The sequence below is a fragment of the Mandrillus leucophaeus genome, unplaced genomic scaffold, assembly GCF_000951045.1.
Source record: "Mandrillus leucophaeus isolate KB7577 unplaced genomic scaffold, Mleu.le_1.0 Scaffold770, whole genome shotgun sequence".
In the NCBI taxonomy this organism is placed as follows: domain Eukaryota; kingdom Metazoa; phylum Chordata; class Mammalia; order Primates; family Cercopithecidae; genus Mandrillus; species Mandrillus leucophaeus.
In genome coordinates this window covers 703,833-727,121 of record NW_012108364.1, presented here as the reverse complement: position 1 = coordinate 727,121, position 23,289 = coordinate 703,833, and the positions used below count along the sequence as shown (strand labels likewise).

Sequence of the window (23,289 nt, the reverse complement as noted above, 5' to 3'; positions counted from 1 at the left end):
TGCTCCTGAATGACTACTGGGTAAATAATGAAATGAAGGCAGAAATAAAGATGTTCTTTGAAACCAATGAGAATAAAGACACAATGTACCAGAATCTCTGGGACACATTTAAAGCAGTATGTAGAGGGAAATTTATAGTACTAAATGCCCACAAGAGAAACCAGGAAAGATCTAAAACTGACACCTAACATCACAATTAAAAGAACTAGAGAAGCATGAGCAAACAAATTCAAAAGCTACCAGAAGGCAAGAAACAACTAAGATCAGAGCAGAACTGAAAGAGATAGAGACACAAAAAACCCTTCAAAAAAATCAATGAATCCAGGAGCTAGTTTTTTGAAAAGATCAACAAAATTGATAGACTGCTAACCAGACTAATAAAGAAAAGAGAGAAGAATCAAACAGATGCAATAAAAATGATAAAGGGGATATCACCACCGATCCCACAGAAATACAAACCACCACGAGAGAATACTATAAACACCTCTATGCAAATGAACTAGGAAATCTAGAAGAAATGGATAAATTCCTGGACACATACACTCTCTCAAGACTAAACCAGGAAGAAGTTAAATCCCTGAACAGACCAATAACAGGCTCTGAAATTGAGGCAATAATTAATAGCTTACCAACCAAAAAAAGTCCAGGACCAGACGGATTCACAGCCGAACTCTACCAGAGGTACAAAGAGGAGTTGTACCATTCCTTCTGAAACTATTCCAATCAACAGAAAAAGAGGGAATCCTCCCTAACCCATTTTATGAGGCCAACATCATCCTGATACCAAAGCCTGGCAGAAACACAACAAAAAAAGAGAATTTTAGACCAATATCCCTGATGAACATCAATGCGAAAATCCTCAATAAATTACTGGCAAATCAAATTCAGTAGCACATCAAAACTTATCCACCACGAACAAGTCTGCTTCATACATGGGATGCAAGACTGGTTCAACATATGCAAATCAATAAACATAATCCATCACATAAACAGAACCAATGACAAAAAACAGATGATTATCTCAATAGATGCAGAAAAGGCCTTCAACAAAATCCAACAGCCTTTCATGCTAAAAACTCTTAGTAAACTAGGTATTGATGTAATGTATCTCAAAATAATAAGAGCTATTTATGACAAACCCACAGCTAATATCATACTGAATGGGCAAAAACTGGAAGCATTCCCTTTAAAAACCGGCACATTTGATTGTGTATTTAGAAAACCCCATCGTTTCAGCCCAAAATCTCCTTAAGCTGATAAGCAACTTCAGCAAAGTCTAAGGATACAAAATCAATGTGCAAAAATCACAAGTATTCCTATACAATATTAACAGACAAACAGAGTACCAAATCATGAGTGAATTTCCATTCACAATCGCTACACAGAGAATAAAATACCTAGGAATCCAACTTACAAGAGATCTGAAGGACCTCTTAAAGCAGAACTAGAAACCACTGCTAAACGAAATAAAAGAGGACACAAACAAATGGAAGAACATTCCATGCTCATGGATAGGAAGAATCAATATCGTGAAAATGGCCATACTGCGCAAAGTAATCTGTAGATTCAATGCCATCCCCATCAAGCTACCAATGACTTTCTTCACAGAATTAGAAAAAAACTACTTTAAACTTCATATGGAACCAAAAAAGAGCCCACATTGCCAAGACAATCCTAAGCCAAAAGAACAAAGTTGGAGGCATCACACTACCTGACTTCAAACTATACTACAAGGCTACAGTAACCAAAACAGCATGGTACTGGTACCAAAAAAGATATATAGACCAATGGAACAGAACAGAGGCCTCAGAAATAACACCACACATCTACAATCATCTGATCTTTGACAAACCTGACAAAAACAAGAAATGAGGAAAGGATTCCCTATTTAATAAATGGTGCTGGGAAAACTGGCTAGCCATAAGTAAAAAGCTGAAACTGAATCCCTTCCTTATACCTTATACAAAAATTAATTCAAGATGGATTCAAGACTTAAATGTTAGATCTAAAACCATATAAATGCTAGAAGAAAACATACGCAATACCATTCAGGACATAGGCATGGGCAAGGACTTGATGACTAAAACACCAAAAGCAATGGTAATGAAAGTCAAAATAGACAAATGGGATCTAATTAAACTAAAGAGCTTCTGCATAGCAAAAGAAACTACCATCAGAGTGAATAGGTAACCTACAGAATGGGAGAAAATTTTTGCAATCTGCCCATCTGACAAAGGGCTAATATCCAGAATCTATGAAGAGCTCAAACAAATTTACGAGAAAAAAAAAATCAAAAAGTGGGCAAAGGATATGAATAGACACTTTTCAAAAGAAGACATTTATGCAGGCAACAGACATATGAAAAAAATGCTCATCATCACTGATCATCAGAGAAATGCAAATCAAAACCATAATGAGATACCATCTCACACCAGTTAGAACGGCAATCATTACAAAGTCAGGAAACAACAGATGCTGGAGAGGATGTGGAGAAACAGGAACACTTTTACACTGTTGGTGAGAGTGTAAATTGGCCAGACCACTGTGGAAGACAGTGTGGTGATTCCTCAAGGATCTAGAACTAGAAATACCATTTGACCCAGCCATCCCATTACTGGGTATATACCCAAAGGATTATAAATCATGCTGCTATAAAGACACATGCACATGTATGTTTATTGTGGCACCCTGCACAATAGCAAAGACTTGGAACCAACCCAAATGTTCATCAATGATAGACTGGATTAAGAAAATGTGGCACATATACACCATGGAATACTATGCAGCCATTAAAAAAGGATAAGTTCATGTCCTTTGCAGGGACACGAATGAAGCTGGAAACCATCATTCTCAACAAACTATCACAAGGACAGAAAATCAAACACTGCATGTTCTCACTCATAGGTAGGAATTGAACAATGCAATCACTTTGACACAGAGAGGGGAACATCACACACTGGGGCCTGTTGGGGAGTGGGAGGCTGGGGGAGGAGTAGCATTAGGAGAGATAACTAATGTAAATGATGAGTTGATGGGTGCAGCAAACCAACATGGTACAACAAACCTGCACATTGTGCACATGTACCCTAGAACTTAAAGTATATATAAAAAAAAAGAACAGAGTTCTGATAGAGTCACATTTTCCTCCAAATTCCATTCACCTATTAAAAACAGTATCAGTGCTCAGTTGTCAGTTTAGGAAACAGTGTGTCTTCAGTGAGAATTTTTGAACAAGAAGGGGAAAGAAAACCAATACTTTGACAGAGCAAAACTTACAAGAGGAAAAATATAAGAAACATTACTTGCCTTCCAGACCCCGATTTTCTTTTCAGGCTTCTGTAGTAAGAGCTCTTCTGCTATGTCTTCCATCTGTACCTGAAAGCAAAACCAATTATTTTATCCCAGTTATTCAGACTAAAGGTTTGAAATAATTTACTAATTAAGTAGCTTAAAAAATGAGATAAAGGTTAACTTGGATAAGAGATAGTGAAGTTTAGGAGAAAGAGGATAAAACTTAAAAATGGAAGCCCTGTGGTCAGATACCAAATTTTTCTGAGCACTGTATTCTCATCTGTAAAACAGAGACAATAACAGCCGATTGTTATTGCCCCAAATGATGATAGTTTCACTTGAGCTCACATGGGAACTGAAGCTGGAAAGACAGTTATAACTTCTCAGACTTTTTAGCTATTTTCTAGCCATATACTTTCACAACTAATTTTAAAAGAGTACTAAAAGTTACTCGACACAGAAATATAGTAGATATTTCTTGGGGTTATTGTCTATTCATATTATTTCCCCTTTCTTGGAAACCACTCATAACAAATCTGTGCTGTTGACTCTATCTCCCTGTCCACAGCAGATAGATCCAGAAGCGGATCTAGAGAGATAAGGACTAGAATCACTGGGGCTAAGTCTTTTTGATAGACAGAGCCAGGTGGAAAGATTTGAGAATTATTGCTGGGTTCCCATGGCTGTTCTGGCCTACATCTTTTCTAAACCTTGGGCGTCAACTCTTAAGTGTGTGAGATGTCCCAGCACCATTTTAGAATAAATCGTCACCCCTCCTTTTTGTCTTTGGTTCAAGGTTGCCAAAATCAGTTTATTTTTCTGGCCACCCAAAGAATGCTACGTCAAGAAATTACTATGCATTACAATAAAATTACAGCGATAAACATAATGAGGAAATGCGGTAAATAATATTAGCAAGCCAGATGTCCTTTTACTTGGTTTTGGATAGAGAATTGGAGTTAACCTGAAGAAAGAGAATGAGGAGATTTGAGTTTTCCCAAAGCTTATTTCCAGAAACATTTTGCCTGAAGTCAATCCTTCCTCTTCATACTATAAATTCTGTCTTCCCAACTGTACTGTGTTTTCCGTAAGTTGCTCAGCTCAAATGACTAAGGGTATTTCCAAATAAGTAGGGACAAAGTGTTTGAGAAACTGAATATAGAAGGAAGCTTTTCAGGTTCTTCCTGATTAGTATTAATGGCACGTGGCTTTGCATACTAGAGTCCAAAATTAGTGTTTTCTGACCTCTGTGTTATTTTTATAAAGATCAGGTTTGCCTGAAACCTAAAAACAAGGTATGCTAATGACATTTTAAATTATCAAAGAAATACTTCTTATAAAATAAAAATAAGACAAAGCAAAGACAAACCCACTTTACAAAATAAAAAGTAAAAATCTGCACTCCCCAAACCCATTCCCAGGAGGCATAGATATTTTTCTATCATAAGCATAAACAGATGGATGGATGGATGGATAGATATGCATAGACAGAGATGTAAGTAAATGTAATGGGATTATCTTCTATATATTGTTCTGCATCCTCCTTGTTTTGTTCAATAAATGACATCTTTCATATAGTACATGTGGAAATCTCATATTTCATTTTGTAAGGAAATCTGCATATTTTTCCATAGTACAGAATTATCATAACTCATCTAATTCTTCCCCCATTTGATATTGCAATGAATATCCTTGTATAACCTTGTCCATTTGTGTGAGGACTTAGTAATATTAAAAATAACAACTATATTAATAGATAAGAGTTGAGTGTTTGCCATGTGCCAGGCACCATTCTAAGACAGACACTAAGCACATGTTAATTTCACTTCATTTTTCAGAACAACCTTACTAAGTAATTACTATGACCAACTCGATTTTTCAAATAAGGAAACAATTTATGAAAATTAAAAGTGGTACAACTAATATGTGGCAGTGTTGAGATTAAAACTTGGCAGTCAGAGCTGGGCACTGTGGCACTTGCCTACAGTCCCAGCAATCCAGAGGCTGAGGCAGGAAGACTGATTGAGCCCCAGTGGTTCAAAGCTGTAGTACACCATGATTGTGCCTGTGAATAGCCACTGCACTCTAGTTTGGACACTGAGACAACAGGGTGACCCCTGGCTCTCAAACAAAAAAACCAAAAACTTGGGAAGTTTGACTCCATGCTTCTTTTTAAAAATTTATTATTATTATTATTATTATTATTATTATTATTATTATTATTATTATTTTAGAGACAGGGTTTCACTCTGTCACCCAGGCTAGAGTGCACTGATGTGATCATAGCTCACTGTAGCCTTAATCTCCTAGACTCAAGCAATCCTCCTGCTTCAGTCTTCCAAGTAGCTGGGACTACCGGTGCATGCCACCACACGTGGCTGACTCCATACTTCAAACCACTCTCAACAGAAGTACAATGACTAAGGCCTGGCATAGCATCTCACACCTGTAATCCCAGCACTTTGGGAGGCCAAGGCAGGAGGACTGCTCGAGCCTAGGAGTTTGAGACCAGCCTGACACATAGAAAGACTCCATCTCTTCCAAAAAAAAAAATGTTTTTTAATTAGCTAGGCATGGTAATGCATGCCTGTAGTCTCAGCTACTTGGAAGACTGAGGTGGGAGTATTGCTTGAGCACAGGAGTTCAAGGCTGCAGTGAGCTAGGATCACACTGCTGCACTTCAGACTGGGTGACAGAGAGAACCCATTCCTTAAAAAAAAAAAAAAATACAATGGCTGGGTCACCAGGTATGCACATTTGAAGTTTTGAGAGGTACTGACAACTGCTTTCAAAAGATTATACTAATTTATATACCTTTATCTTTTGACGTGCTGCAAACTGTTCACTTGCAAGAAACAATGGCAGCCATACATTTTCTAGCCTATTTTGGACATGCTTCTGGATTTCAACTAGAACAGGTGCATCAAGCTGCTCATGAAGAATCTTCCCCCAGCCACCACTTAAATGCATTACCTAAGAAAATTAAAATGGAAACAGAAACTATTGTGCTTTTTAAAAGAAACACTAATAATCATTAATTCATTCATTCACTACAAAACCATTTGCTGCATCCTGAGGAGTGCCAATTTTCATTTTCGGTATAACATCTCCTGGCTATACTGAGCAGTAATTCCCCTAAAATCAGACAGACAATTGTGGTGTATGTGGTGGTTGTTTTAGATGTATGATTTGTGCTTACTTATGATATATCAAAAAGAACACAGAAGTGAGATTTTTATCCTGTGTGACCACAGCAATGGCATTTTTTTCTCTCCATGGACTCAGTATCTCCAACTGAAAAATGAGGACATTAGTCTATTAGTTTTCTAATATCCTATGAATCTGTGATTCTAGTCAAATTGATCCATTTAAGAATTTTCTTCTGTGGATGAGGAAAATGTGTTAGTTAAAAGACAATCTTGACTCAGATATTATAAATATGCATATTACCAACAAATATTGGGTTGGAGATAGGATGATGGCAGCTGTAGTGCACTATGCACCTAGAACAGTGCAGCTGTAGTGATAGCAATGTAGGGCTTTTCCAACAACCTCTAAGCAGAAAACAGAGGCAACAGGAAGAAGAAAAAGGTCATGTTTTATAGACAATAAGTACCATTTGTAAAACACAATTTCTTTGTGATCTAAATTTTCCTTCTGCTTAACTATTGGCTTCAACAAGCTACTAATGGCTTTTTCCTGCCGTAACTCATTCTGGTTTCTCCCTGTTTCTGTGTACATACCACTCAAAATTTCTGGATGGCTCAGTGGAACAACTGCCCTCTTCTTAGTTCTCCTTTGAGCAATAATATTAATATAATACCCTACTAATACTATTGTTTTATATAAAAACAAAAAGGAAATCCTCTTCTTAGTCCTCCTTCAATAATATCAACTAAATAATATCAACACTAATATTGTTTCTGCATAAAAACAAAAAAGAAAAGGAAAAAAAAAGACTACCTTGCTAATTAAAGAGCAAATTGGCTGCACAACTGAAATCTGGACTAGCACGATCTTTGTAAAACAATGTGATGCAGACATCCTTAAGTGCAAAATACATTTTAAAAGTAATGACAAAGACAAAGAAGGATCATTGGGAAAATTCCTCTGTAGTAAACACATCCATTTGCTATGATAGCAATGGGTGACTTTCACTGACTTGGATTCTCAGCATGTTGTGTGTACTATGGAGGATTCACACAGTAGCATGAGATACCATGAAACCTCATGCAATGGAGCACAAGCCAAGTAGAAAACAAATGCTTTCCATGTGTTTATTTCATACTTCTGCTTATTGAGACACCCAACCACTTTTGCTAATGTGTCCCAGATTTGTATCTCAAGGAACTAAGGACAAAGCATTTTTGTCAAAGTTGCTTAATCCTAGAATTCCTGCTCCTTCTCACTCCCAAAGACTTCTGCTAATTTCTCCTGTACTCCAAAGATCTAGCTTTTAAATTTGGTATATCTTACTAATGAAACTCTGAGTTTTTCTTTAATTTACTGAATTTAGCATTAATCTGAAATTTTTATTTTAGTAATATATACCATTAGAATATGCATTCTTAAAAACTACCAAACAAAAAATTCATAAGCTATACATTACATCTTTAGGCATGAATGTAATACTAACAAACTTCAAACTAAATTATAATAATTGTTTATATTTCAAAAGTATAAAAATTGAGTCATATTTCATGAGCAGTGTTACATAAACACAAACCTACTGCTGAATCCCAATTATATATATACATATATTTTGAGACACAGTCTCACTCACTCTGTTGTCCAGTCTGGAGTGCAGGGGCACAATCTCCACTCACTACAACCTCTGCCTCCTAGGTTTAAGGGATTCTCCTGTCTTAGCCTCCTGAGTAGCTGGGATTACAGGTGTGTGCCACCACACCCGGCTAAGTTTTGTATTTTTGGTAGAGACAGGGTTTCACCATGTTGGTCAGGCTGGTCTCGAACTCCTGACCTCAAACAATCTACCTGTCTTGGCCTCCCAAAGTGCTGGGATTACAGGCGTAAGCCACCACACCCAGCCCAATCTTATATTGTTGCTGTCAATCTAATGACACTGTAGTTATTTAGTTATTAATAAATTGTGATTAAGGCCATAGGACTTTGGTCCAACAAAATACTCAAACTGTCCTGGTCAATAAAAATAGTTTCTGGGAAAAATACAATTGTAAGGAGGATTTTCTTTTTTTTTCTTTTATAACATTTGTTCAAGGTTCCATAGTAAAGAGGATTTTCAAAGATCGATTATATTTGGAATAATATCAGTTCAGAGAAGAACAGAAAAGTGGTAGAGATTTGGCTTAATGGTTGATAACAGCTGTTTTCCTACATGTTGACAGGTGCAGGGAGCTTGTCCATCTTCTTCACCACTTTATCTTGAGCACCTGGAAGAGTCTGGCATAGTAAAGGCACTCAAATTTGTTGAATGAGTCAATGAGTAGGTGAATAAAAGTTATTTTATTCTATAAACTATTTTTTAGAGTAACATATTTTTATACTATATAATATTTGAGTATTAAAGACATTTAATGTATATTTATGAGCATTAATACCTAAATAAATATCAAAGGTCTCTAACACATTAGTCATAAGCAAAAGAAAATAAAATAAGAGACTTTCAGGTTGTTGGCAAAAATAGAAATAAAATACCGGTTTTCAAACATCAATTTAAAAAATAGGTTTGCATGTTGATACCTGGTTCTGCTGATACAGAGAAGCTGGACTGTTGGGTCCAAAGAAATATTTTTTATTAAGGTATTTGTTTTTAATGTATATAGATTTTGCCTCCCTTTGATTTTGATCTCTGTAAGTTATTCTCCGGAGCTGCTCAATGTCTGTCCAGCACATAAGATCCATGCTAAAATGAAAACAAAAACAATGTATAGGTCTTCATATTTATTTCTCTAAATTCCAGCAAACACCCGATTGTTGTTTTGACAGAACTTAGAAAGTGGCTGTCTTGACTAGTTGCATTAGATCATGGAAATAATGAACCCAATATTCTATCTCTGATTCCTTTCTAGGCTAGTTAGCTTGACTCTATTACACTCCTAATCCTGGCTAAATATATGAATGATGACAAAGGAATATTAGGATCAGAAAAAAAAAATCTATCACCATCATTGGTGGGATCTCAGAGTTCTTTCATTAATTTCATCAATTTCAAAAATAAGAAAATTTCCACATATGTCATGTCATTTGACAAAAGGTCAGATTTAGAATAATCCTCATCTTAATGGGTACCAAAAAATAGAAAGCATAAATAAGGGCCAGGCACAGTGGCTCACGCCTGTAATCCCAGCACTTTTGGAGGCCAAGGTGGGTGGCAGGCAGATCACTTTAATTCAGGAGTTTGAGACCAGCCTGACCAACATGGCAAAATCCCATCTCTACTAAAAATACAAAAATTAGCTGGACGTGTTGGCACATGCCTGTAATCCCAGCTACTGCAGAGGCTGAGGCATGCGAAACACTTGAACCCGGGAGACGGAGACTGCAGTGAGCTGGGATCATGCCACTTCAGCCTCAGTGACAGAGTTAGACCCTGTCTCAAAAAAGAAAAAAAAAGAATGAATAAGACCTACTATTTGATAGCACAATAGGATGACTATAGTCAATAATAACTTAATTGTACAATTTAAAATAACTTAAAGTATAACTAGATTGTTTGTAACTCAAAGGATAAATGCTTGAGGGAATGGACACCCCATTCTCCATGATGTGCTTATTTCACACTGCATGCCTGTATCAGAACATCTCATGTACCCCATAAATATATACACATACTACGTAGCCACAAAAATTTAAAAAATTAACAGATGAAAAATAAAAAGATAGAAAAATCCTCATTACAATGAAGGGAAACCATATACAGTGAAATTTGGCTCTCAGATCTAATCAGTTTCTGTTAACTAGGGAGAATATTAAAAAGAAAAAAATATATTCAATACTTCAGTTTATATTAGATAAATATGTTATAAGGTTCCAAGATTCTGGGTAAAACTACAATGTTTCATTTATATATCAGTTAATAAAAATTATAAAATATTATAATTTCAATATCTCAATGAAATATAAAAAGGACATTTTCCAGAAATAGTAATTAAAATACCAGTCTAGAGAAACGTAAAACAAATAAACAGTAGAAAAGAGAAAAAATAAAGCACATTGGTATTTTAACTTAGCCAATGCTAAAAGTAGCAACATTATGTAACCACTTAAAAGAACTATGTGGAGGTTGCTACAATCAAAATGTACTCAATCTTTAAAAAGTTACCTATACAGATTTCAGATGATCACGTTTGTCAGTTTTTATTGACATGGGTAAAATCTGTTATAGCACCAAATCACTTTTATAATATGTTGAATCAAAACTAGTAGCTTAGGAAAATGTTTTCAGTGAGAAATACATGGTTATGTCCCTTACCTTGAAGAATGAGTCTCAAGAAACTGACGGAAATGTTCAAACTCCAGTTTGTTATTAAGCAGATCACTAAACTTAAAATGTTTGTATTCTGCAGGAACATTATCCCAATATTCTGTTCGTTTAGAGACATTAGAGAGTGATAAAATGCCACTTCCAATTTCACAAGTGGTATCCTGGTGAAACAGTACTTTTCAGAAAAAAAATCTTAAACACAACAAATTGTTTACAATTTTAAGTAGAGAAACTGAAAGAAAAATTAACCATTCGGCCAAGGCCATTTAACAATTCAATGGCAGAAGTGGGTAAAGACTTTAGAATCTTGTAAAGAATCTGGTTCAGATTCTAACAATCTGGATAAAGAATCTGGTTCAGATTCTAACGTATCAAATTCTGTTCTGTTTATTTTCATTCCATTCCCTTCTTTTCATAAATATTTAGTAAATATTTACTACACAAAGCACTTGCTTGTAAATTAACTTTAATATATTTTTCTAAGTACAGAAGTAACATGCCTTTTGTAATAAGAAAATAAAAATCATACATAATACTACCATTCAAAGATAACCACCATTAACATTTTTTAATACAGCCTTCCAGTCTTACTTATGTATATACATGTAGTTTATAAAAAATGAAGAAAAGTATAACAATAAAAATTAAAAATAAAAATTAAAAATTAAAAGTGAAGATTAGATACTCTGATGGTTGCATAGTTCAGCAGATTGAATTCATGAAGAGATTTACAATGTCTGATGTAGTTTTAAAATATAAAGATAGGATTATGCACCTATTTATAGTTTTGTGACCTGGTTCTTTTTCTTAACAATGTTGATCATAAACATAAGACATTCTTTTATAACATAATATTTAAAAGTTATAGAGTAATACAAGTTACTTATCTAATAATACATCCTTCAAATATAATATTAAAATATAAATATAATCACCATATAGAAGTTAATTTTTAGATAATTTTATGACATCTGATGTTTTGTGAACAGTTTATAAGAACGAAAGGGCAAAGGGGAAAAGAGGCTTATTCTTTGAAAGGCCCTTCCTTATACAATTCCTTACATAACTAATTCATCTCCCTATTTGTTTTTATAAAGGATCCATGAGATAAGCTACCAATGTTTTAAAAATTAATTTTCCTTATGTAGAAGGAGTGTGGATAGTGTTATAAAGTTTAGTTCATAGAGTTTACAATACAACCTTATATCATGCTACCTTTATGGATTTTTATGTATCCTTTGCAAGACAGTATTAGTGTATCAAATAGATAACTTCTGGATAAGAATAAAAATTTCAGATAGGCACAAAGAAGAAAGTTTTAAAAAAATCACCTGAAACCTTACCACTCAGCATTATCTTTAATATTTTGGTGAGTGTCTTTTCAGATATTTCTTTTTATACATATGGATACATGCAGAAACACATATATAATTTTACATAAACAGGATCATACCATACCAGTGTTTCTGTTATAAAAATTTTAATATATCTTAAACATTTTCCAGGTCAATTAACTGTCATTTTTATGTAGATGCATAAATTTAATTTTATGGCTTTAAGGATTTATTATGTTTACTTAGCCAATCCAAAAGATGCAACTTTATGAATCAAAGTAACACTTTAATACCCTGGTCAATCCTATGATCTTTTTACCATCTTCCTAAATTCCTCCCCATATTTTTTCTTTATTGATTTCCCTATTGCTGTCACACAACAGTTTCTTTTCTGTTTAGAAAACTTAATTTAACTCCTTTGTAACCTGACAACAAATAGAAAGAGCAGCTGCCATATAGAAAATAACTGATAACATTCAAAGGAATATAACACAGTTGAAGGCTCCAATGTCTAGTCTTAGCCAAGGCAGACGAGTGGCCTGGTTCCCTGTCAAATACCTCATCTGCTTTGTTTTTCTGGCTCCCTTGTCAAATATGTCAATAAGAGGTAACACCTGTCAAATGCAGCATGCTAGGCAAAGGAACAGCAGAAAAATGAAACTGCCTATCCCCTACTCTATAATACATGATCTCCTCACTCTACAGTCTACCCCTGCCCAATACATAAAGTGGTAACCCTCTCCAGGATAAAAAGTTTGTTTTTGTAAGTGGAAGGTTGCCTTACCCCAGCTTTCTTGGAAAGTGTCTCTTTATGCAAAGCCTGTAGCTTTCTGAAGTATGTGGAGTCTAACTGTCGAGCTTCTTCCACCAGCTCCACCTAAAATAAAATAAATAAAGCTTGTGACATCAAGAGAATGTACAATTTGCTAGTAACAGTGGGCTGAAAAACAAATACAGTTGGCAATAAAGCAAATTATTTTCAAAGCAAAAGCAGAAAGATAACATAGTTTAAAAGATTAGCTACAGCAGGGTCACACTTCAAAAGGATGCAATACAAAATGCATACATTTCTATGTAATGATATAGTGCCACCAAAGATCATTCCTGCTTTCTGGAGGAATGTAAACTTACAAACAATGCAAATATATTGGTCACATTTCCAACTTTTATTCAATATAACATGATAATAGTCATGACAGCAGATGCCACTAGCTTTAGGAACCAAATAATTCACAGAAACAAGAAACGACCAGACTCCATGTTGTCATCAGTATGTGAGCAAAGGCTTTAAGTAGTAAAGCTGTAGTAAGAGGGGAGACCATCAATCATCAAATAAAACCTCATAGCAGCTTGTCTTCAGAGTTTGTAACGTACTGTTTCATATAGTCAGAAGAACAAGATCATTTTCTATTTCTCTACTGCAGGGGAAAACCAGCTTGACTGAAGAACTGCCTGAGAACTTTCTATATTTAATAGCTAGCTTTGGTAGTCTGCTGCGTTATTCTTTTTGGGAAAGAGTCTACAGAATACAGTCAGCTGGGCTTTTAGATAAGTCCTCATACTTCTAGAAGGAAGTTTCTAGAATTAAGAGAGATTTATTTTTCCTCCTACTAAAAACAGTACAATTTCTTTCATCCATTTTATAAGAATTACGACTAATGCTGAAACATTTTGGTTTAGGGAAGTTAGTTATAATTCCAAACCTTTTTTTTGAAACCATTGCATCCTCTACGGCATACAGTATATTTAAAATAATGACTGAAAAGAATTTTTTTAAACTTCATCTGATATCCAAATTTTCCTACTGTAATAAATGCATTTTTGTAATACAAAGGATGCTATGCTAATTTTTCAGGACAAAGAGAAATCTAATTATTTTGGTCATTGAACTTAGTAAACCATAACAGTTGTTTCAGTCACGATCCAATAAGGTAACTCTATCCAAGGTGTTTTGGTATTAATTTTGTATGACAATCTAAGAAGTTGTTGAGGAGATATGAACAAAGAATAACAATGCAAAGGCAGCAGAGTTCCACCTGAAATGACCTCAGGTACACAGTACATGCATTAACTTAATATAAAAAGTATAGATAGATGGTTTTAATTTGTGATTCAAAATAAATATTTAAATAAATGGCCTCCACCCATTAATAAAATAATGAAAATACTCAAGCATTGAGGCTTAAAACGACCTCTTTCAGGATGACAAAAGATGTGTTGAAACTTGTATCCAGTCAAGCAGTCTGACCTGATGAACACTGGGGGTACTTTAAAATAGAAGTACCAAAGTCAGAGGATCTACTTTCCACAATACATATGAAACGTTTATGTTTTCCATGCGTGTGATAGTAACTGAAACTCATCTAGCATAAAATGAAATAGGTGTTTCTGTTCATCAAAATTAAGGCTACTACTGAAAAGTAGCAAGAAAGGCATATTTACTTATTCACAGGAAACCAAAACTCAGATTTCTCTATTCTGACATACTTGTACGGAGAGCAAAAAATGACATAAAGTCTTTCATTAGGCAACAATAAGAAAACTGGCAAAAAACAAAACAAAACAAACAAACAAACAAAAAAACAAGTGATGCCACTGCACTCCAGCCTGGGCAACAGAGCGAGACTCCATCTCAAAAAAATAAAAAAAATAAAAAAATCAAGTGGGTAAATACTTTCCCTGCCCAAATTTTGAGGCTACCCAAATCTTAGCTCTAAATCTTAGGGCCACATGAGACCTTTTCCAGTTTTTCTCTTGTGAGTTAACAATGCTGCTTATCGTTGGCAGTAAATCTAACGGTTTTTTATTTTTAGTTTTAGTTTTATTTTTTATTTTTTTATTTTTTTTAGACCAAGTTTTGCTCTTGGCATCCAGGCTAGAGTGCAATGATGTGATCTCGGCTCACTGCATCCTCCGCCTCCTAGGTTCAAGCAATTCTCCTGCCTCAGACTCCCACGTAGCTGGGATTACAGGCACCCGCCACCACACCCAGCTAATTTTTGTATTTTTAGTAGAGACAGGTTTTCACCACGTTGGCTAGGCTGGTCTTGAACTCCTGACCTCAGGTGATCCACCCGCCTTCGCCTCCCAAAGTGCTGGGATTACAGGTGTGAGTATTGTAGTAAACCTGAATGGTTTCACACTCAATTTATCAGTGGCACAGTACCTTTTTATAAGCAATTTGGTCCGATTTTACCATCTTTGTCCATGGTTCAAGAAGGAGGAGAAGGATATATTCCTCTGCTGTGTCAAAAAGGTCTTCAAATGGTGGCTGTATTTTCATATAAATTTCTTTTTTCTTTTCCTGTTGGAGTCCAATGTCAAGAGTGGCAGAAGGAGCAACGTATGTGGCAAAAAGATACTGAAGGAGAAGAGGGAAGAAGGGAGAGGATGTTGAGAGAAGCCACAATGGTTAGCAGATACCTCAGCATAGGCATTTTTTAAAAACTAAGAGAAGGCAAATAAGCCAACGTGATATTTTTCTTGAAAATATGGGTAGAACTACTTAACACGAAGCAATGCATCTATTTGAAAGACTTTGTTTTTCCTTTTGTTTTCCAATTTCTTCATCAGTAATTAGTCAATTTTTCTCAGATTACAAAAATCTGAGGAAGCACTAAGTATTATTACGATAAATTTGAGTTTATGTGCCTCTTTTCTTCCTTTATGTTCACAACATTTCTAACACATTTGTGTTACTTTCCAAAGTGGCTTGAAATACTTTTTTTTTGGAAACAGGAGGAAGAATACACTAGGACTGAAAAGCTGGCTATTAGTCTTTTGGAGAAACAACAGACTACCTGTCCTACCAAACTGAGCTGCAGAGTTCTTAAGACTGTTGCTAATTATCCCTTTCTGCCATTAAGTCTTTCCATCTGGTATCCAATGCTGTGGAAGACAAAAGCATAAGAGTGAATGGAGGCCAAGTGCAGTGGCTCACGCCTGTAATCCCAGCACTTTGGGAGGCCGAGGCGAGTGAATCACTTGAGGTCAGGAGGTCAAGGCCAGCCTGGCCAATATGGTGAACCGCCCCCCCCACCCCCCGTCGCTACTAAAAATACAAGAAGTAGCCAGGTGTGGTGGTGCACACCTGTAATTACAGGTACTCAGGAGGCTGAGGCAGTAGTAATTGCTTGAACCCGGGTGGCAGAGATTGCAGTGAGCCAAGATCAAGATCATGCCACTGCACTCCAGCCTGGGTGACAAAGTGAAACTCCATCTCAAAAAAAAAAAAAAGTGAATGGAAAGATATACATAGAACCTCCAGCAAACCTGCCACAAATATCTGTTCCATTCTACTAATTGTCCTGTCTCTCAATAATAGTTACGTATATCTGAGAAGCAATTTAATAACATTGTGTTTAAAAAATGTTTGCACACTGGACATTTTAAATCAAGGTTTACTAACAATCTCTAGTTAATTTGTACTTTATGTCAATTTTATTTCACATACTTAGAATTTGAACCTGATAATATCTAGACCAACTCGGAACAGACAGATACAGATATGAGTTTGTACCAAACAGCAATAGTCTTTATTTAAAATAATCTGTTAAAAGAGGTAAAGGGTCCATGTTAACAACACAAGCATTTACTGAGTACTCCATCTACTGCATCTTAGATACTTGGCTAGGTGCTATGTATGCAAAGATTAATGAACAAGAGTCAATGCCTATTCTGAAGAAGCCAATTTGGTGGTGACATGGAGATGAATATCAATGGTTATAACAGGATGAAAAGTGCTATAAGAGAGGTATGTATTATAAATAAGATCTTCAATGATCTTTTAAGCTCGTCTCCCATTAATCATCTTTAAAATTTTACATTCAAATACAAATTTTCTATAATTTCCCTAAGTCTTGCTGTTTTGCCATTTCATACCATTGCACATATTGTTCCTTCCATCTTGGATGGCTACACTACCCCACATACCTTGTCTGCTTGATAAACTAATTTAGAGTTTAAAACCAAACATGAGGCCGGGCACAGTGACTCACACCTGTAATCCCAGCACTTTGAGAGGCCGAGGCAGGCAGATCACGAGGTCAAGAGATTGAGACCATCCTGGCCAACATGATGAAACCCCATCTCTACCAAAAATACAAAAATTAGCTGGGCATGGTGGTGCGCACCTGTAGTCCCAGCTACTCAGGAGGCTGAGGCAAGAAAATCGTTTGAACCCAGGAGGTGGAGGTTGCAGTGAACCAAGATCATGTCCCTGCACTCCAGCCTGACGACAGAGTGAGACTTCGTCTGAAACAATTAAAAACCAACGTTGATTTCTCCTCCTCTAGGAAGTTTCACTCACATTCTCCCTCAATAATCACACTTTCTGCTGCTATGCCTATCACTCTATAATGCAGTTATGTATTTATGTGTCTTCTCTTCCAGACTGAGATCCTTGAAGGCAAAGACTGTAGCTTATTCACTGGTGTATCTCCAGTTCCTAGAACTGTTCTTGGCAGACAGTAGATGCCATAAACATTTATTAAAATTTCCAAATCCCTAGAAAAGACTCATTTATGTATTGGACTAGGGAAGGAAATAATTCTAGAAACTCTTCAGAGAGAAGATAATTCTTTTTTTTTTTTTTTAAGAGATGGGGTCTTGCTATGTTGCTCAGGCTGATCTCAAACTCCTGGGCTCAAGCAATCTGCCCACCTTGACATCTCAAAGTGCTGGAATTAACAGGTGTGAACCACCATGCCTGCCCTCCAGAAGATAATTGTTAAGCTAAATCTCTAAAGATAAGTTGGAGTCAATAATCAGACAATAGAGGAGGGTTGATGAAAGATGGCCCAAGCAGAAGCAAAACACAGGTCAATGCATGGAGGCCTATGGGAGCTTTAAAACCTATGGAGAGATTTTAGGTTTTAAGTAGATAACACTGGCTAAAGGAAAGAGGTGAATAAGAGAAGATACTTTAAAGGGAGGCAGAAACCAGAGCATGAATACGATCTCTTATCCTTTGTTAAGGAATTTGAATTTTTACCTAAAGATATAATGGGGAATCTTGTAAGGATTTTAACTGAGCAGTGACACTATTGGATACGATAGTTTGAGTAAGATCAATATTTGAAGCAGTTTGGAAGTTATTTCAATAGATAGACAAGAAATTACATGCCACCTTCACCTCTTGCTTGCTTTTTTGCAATAGTCTCTTAACTAGTCTTCCCAGACTACTCTTTGCTTTCTCACAGTCTATTCTTACCACAGCAGACAGAAAAATCCATTTGTGCAGCACTCCTCTGCTCAAACTCTCTAGTAGCTTCCCATCTCACACATAATAAAAGTCAAAATTCTTATAATTACCTATAAATGGAGTTTTTGGAAGTCTTGCAATGATTAGGAGACAAGGATTATAGTTCAGGACCTGTCAGTGGGGAAGTCCCTGTAAACATCCTAAGCTCTCAAAACACCCTGAGAGCAGGAATGGACTAGATATTGACTCCAGTCTCGAGTTTTTAATGTGCCAAAAGAAAATAACTGCCAACCTATAATTCTATGTCTAGCAAAAACACCTTTCCAAAATAAAAACAAAATAGATGTTATAAATCAACAGACAAAAACAGAAACTTCATCAGCAGAAGACCTGTCCTAAATGAAATATTAAATGGAGACTCTAGAGGTAAAATATTAAATGGAGGCTCTAGACAAAAGCAGGATGGACTAGAAAACAATGGAAAGTACAAATATATGGGTAAATATCAATAAATATTTATTGCAAAATAAAATAATAATAATGAATAAAGTCAGAAGAAATAGTAAAAGAGCCTGAGAAACAGAAGTCAGAGAGATAAGAGGTAAACCAAGTCAGAGTAATGCTGCAGAAGCCAAATGAAGAGTTAGCTTAAAGATAGGAGACAGCAATAAATGGTGTTAAGAATATAAATTATACACACACACACACACACACACATACACACACACATACACATATATATAGACATTAAAGCAACAAAAGAATCAAAGGTGCTGGTTAAAGTGCAATTGAAATGATCTACTGTGAGGTCCATGACACGTAGGAAAGCAAACAAGGTCAAAATCAGGGTAGTGATACAGTAATTTGCAGGGTAGAGTATCAAAGAACCAGTGATTAAGATAAGGGAGAAGGGCATGTAGAGTAGTTCAAAGAGAATACTAAAGTTCAGAATATAATAGGCATTCAATATATATTTGCTGAGTATATAAATGGGAGATGAGTGGCTTTAAGCGAAACAGTGATTTGAAAGGGAAATTTCACAGGTCAAGAATTTAAAGCTGGCAGGGTGTGGTAACTGATTCTCATAATCTCAGCACTTTGGGAGGCCAAGGTGGGAGAATCATTTGAGGCCAGGAGTTCGAGATTACAGTGAAATATGATGGTGCCATCATACTCCAGACTGGGTGACAAGAGTGAGGAGAGAGACAGAGAGAGAGACAGTGAGAGAGAGAGAAAGAAAGGAAAGAAACAGAGAGAGAGAGTTTTCTAAACTAATAAAAATAATGTCTTAGGTAAATTATGAAACTAAAGATTAAAATTATCAAATTAACAACAGTTAAAAATGTAGGATTTGCTCCAATAATTCCAAATTCACTTCAAAGAAAAGAAAATTTAACAGCCTAAATTACTTACACTAAAAATCAGTAGTCAGGCTAAATTAGGGCAGAAATACTTTTTTTAAATATTTTTTTTCTTTTACAGTTCAAAACTATAGTTTAAAAAGATCTGATGTGCTACATATCAAATTCTCATATGTTGAGCATTCTGGTTAGTACAAGAAAAGTTCTCATATAGAAATCAGGATAACGCCTTTGATTTTTTTTTTTTTTTTTTGAGACGGAGTCTCGCTTTATCGCCCAGGCTGGAGTGCATTGGTGTGATCTCGGCTCACTGCAAGCTCTGCCTCTTGGGTTCATGCCATTCTCCTGCCTCAGCCTCCCAAGTAGCTGGGGCTACAGGTGCCCACCAACACGCTTGGCTAATTTTTTGTATTTTTAGTAGAGATGCGGTTTCACCATGTTAGCCAGGATGGTCTCTATCTCCTGACCTTGTGATCTGTCTGCCTTGGCCTCCCAAAGTGCTGGGATTACAGGCGTGAGCCATCGCACCTGACCTGATTTCTTTTTTTAAATGAGAACAGAGAAGAGGGTAAAAGTAGGAAAGAAGTTGAAATGGTGGCTAGGACAACAATGACAGCTGTTAGGATTGTCAGCCTCTGGTGGACACCTAAATCTACTTCCCTTCTCTTTTACTCTGTCTTGCCTTTACTCTTTCTGTTTTATCTTTAAGATTTAGTGCTAACCTCAATTCCAAGAGATCATCTATGTGTGATTTAGATAGTCTAGTACTGTATCTATACTATGGTGGACACTTCTTGATGCCCTGTTGAAGTCAAGTATATGATTGTATCCAACTGCCTTGGGCTTTTACCTTCTTAAACTTTGCTTTATGATTTTCTTCAAGGTAAGTTTGTCTTTATTTTACCACTTACCATATTAATAGAACAACTTTCTCTCTCTGACCATAATTTTCATCTATTTGTATCTCTCACCAAGCTTTTCTTCACCTTCAGCACAATCTAAATAAATATGTCCTCTAAATAAATCATGCACCAGCTGCTTTATCTTACTTTCTTAGACAATTGGGACTGAGAACTGTCCATTATTTCAACTATACTCTTACCAACATCCCTATTTCCTCCCCACTCTACCCTCAAGTTCCTAATAAAAACATCATGACTGACTCCATTATAAATAAAATTCAAAAAAACTTCGCTGCAATCAAAAAGTTTGTTACATTTTTGCTTATTTCTAATCAATGCCATTTCCCATTTTAAAACTGCCATCCTATTTAATGCTCCCAACTGTACTCTTACACTTCTTGACTTTCAGTAGACTTTATCTTCCACGTAACTGGGAAAAACCACTGGTATAAATGCCCTCAACTTTCCTCTCAAGAGCTCTCTTCTAAATCTTTTTGTTTCTCTGATGTCTCAAAGGAAGACGTCTTTCCAATCCTAAGGCATTCAGGTGCACTCGACCATGTTCCTCCAGAGCCTGCAACACCAGCTATTTCCTTAGTGCCTTGTTTCTTTAATCTACCTCTCCATTGATTCCATTTGCTTCTTTATGCTACAAAGTTGTTGAAATCTAGTGCCTTTCTCATTCTAAAATGTTTTTCCTGACTCTGTTTTACTCCCTACTTCTTACCCTACTTCTTTCTTCCCTTTCTCTACAAGTCTCCATAGTCACTCCTCAATCTATGGAAGTCTGGCTTCCATGCCAATGACAATGATCTCAAAGATCACTAAAAACCACCTAATCGCCAATTCAATAGCTTCTTTCCTTAATCTTCATTCAATCTGATCCCTTATGCAGCTTTAATACTGCATAATATAATTATCTCCTCTCTCCTTTACTCTCTTTCCTCTGACTTTGCCAACCCTTTCTCTTGATTCTCTCCCTGCCAATTTCTGCTGCTTCTCAGGCTCTTTGCTGATTCCTTTTCCTCCATTCCTCCCTTAAAAGATGACACTTACTAAAGTTCCATGCTCAATTACACCTTCTCAGTTCATGCCCCTACAGTTTCTCACAGGAGGCAAGCACTCCCTCACAGGAGTTTTGTACTCTGCACTCTATCGCTTCTATGCTCTCTACCCTCATCTTCTTTTCGCCTTTCTCTGAGCTTCTATTCATCCTAAAGACTCAGCTTCCATGGCTCCTGAAGTCTGGCTTAAGAATCCTTCCTGTGTGTTCCCATGGACCCTGTACTTTTATGTTTTTCCCACTGGACCCTACACTCTACAAAGAGACTGTGTCTACTTTGTTTATTACTGTATCCCTAGCATCTGGCATAATGTGAAATTTAGAATAAGTAGATGAATGAAAGACTTCACCTAGCTCCAAAAATTTAACAATCAATGTGGAAGAACTCCATATACTAATACTAATAGCTTTACACCAGATTTCTTTCCTGAACTCAAAACCTTTGCTTTTAGCAGCCTACTTGTTATAGCCACATGAATATCTTCCAGACCCTCAAGGACTCAATAATATAGCAAATTATCCCTTCCTAACTTCCAAAGCCTCTCCCTTCCTCCTGTGTTTCCAGGTTTCTTTTCTTTTTTTTTCTTTTCTTTTCTTTCTTCTTGAGATGGAATCTCCCTCTGTCACCCAGGTTGGAGTGCAGTGGTGTGATCTCAGCTCACTGCAACCTCTGCCTGCCAGGTTCAAGTGATTCTTGTGTGTCAGCCTCCTGAGGAGCTGGGACTACAGGCACGCACCACCACCCAGGCTAATTTTTGTATTTTCAGTAGAGACAGGGTTTCACCATGTTGGCCAGGCTAGTCTTGAACTCCTGATCTCAAGTAATCTGGCTGCCTTGGCCTCCCAAAGTTCTGGGATTACAAGCGTGAGCCACCATGCCTGGCCTCCAGTTTTCATTAATAATACCCATTTATAGTACAATTTTTGACTGTTCCTTGGGCTCGCCTTTTTTATTCTCAAATGCAAATCCTATGACTTTAATCTCTCCAATGAAACAAGGAGAAACTAACAAAAACAAATATAAAAATATCAGGAGGAAATAAGTAGCATCACTTCCATCTCAAGAAACATCATAAAACTCAGTTTTCTGACCAAGCAAGGCCAGACCTTTCCCAGGTTACTGTCTGCTACCTTTCTTCCTGACCTCACACTCATATTTTGCCCTAGCCATGGGGGTTCATGCATATTATTTAGCTACATAGTCTGCAGTCTCTAGGATCTATATCACTGGGACAGTCATGTGTCCCTACTCTGGTCTAAGCCTACTGTCTTTGCATAATTATTAACAGTTTAATTCTCAAAAGCATCTGGGTTTAGATGATAAATTATATGGTTCCTCCATATTTAATTGTCATCAGTTAAATTCTGAAGTTTCTCTAAAACAAGACTCCTAGAAACACTTGACACATATTTAAAGCTGAAAATAAAGCAAAGAAAAGCAGAAGATGTTCCATGATAAGAAACAGACATTTGTATAATTCTCAACCATATTAATTGAATAGCTGTTCTCAAATGCCAAAATCTCAAACCAGAAATATGTAATTTAGAACTTGGGTTGACACTTCACAGACTTTCCTGTTAAAAATAAACAAACTAGAGAGGGGAGGGGAAGAAAAAAGAAATGAACTAAATGATTGCACCTGAATGTAGGTATTAATTTGCCCTCCCACT

General features: G+C 36.3%; 1 protein-coding gene across 3 annotated transcripts in view; it reads right to left on the bottom strand.

The window, feature by feature from the left end:
• The window catches only part of RGS22 (regulator of G-protein signaling 22), a 170,060-nt gene that overhangs the window by 31,625 nt on the left and 115,146 nt on the right, over positions 1 to 23,289 (bottom strand). For all 3 annotated transcript variants that reach the window (XM_011966731.1, XM_011966733.1, XM_011966732.1), the window contains 6 exons: positions 15,257 to 15,451; positions 12,875 to 12,967; positions 10,745 to 10,917; positions 9,013 to 9,175; positions 6,106 to 6,264; positions 3,307 to 3,375 (listed from right to left, as the gene is read on the bottom strand). In XM_011966731.1, the coding sequence (XP_011822121.1) occupies positions 3,307 to 3,375; positions 6,106 to 6,264; positions 9,013 to 9,175; positions 10,745 to 10,917; positions 12,875 to 12,967; positions 15,257 to 15,451 (852 nt within the window). The remainder of the gene's footprint in view (positions 1 to 3,306; positions 3,376 to 6,105; positions 6,265 to 9,012; positions 9,176 to 10,744; positions 10,918 to 12,874; positions 12,968 to 15,256; positions 15,452 to 23,289) is intronic.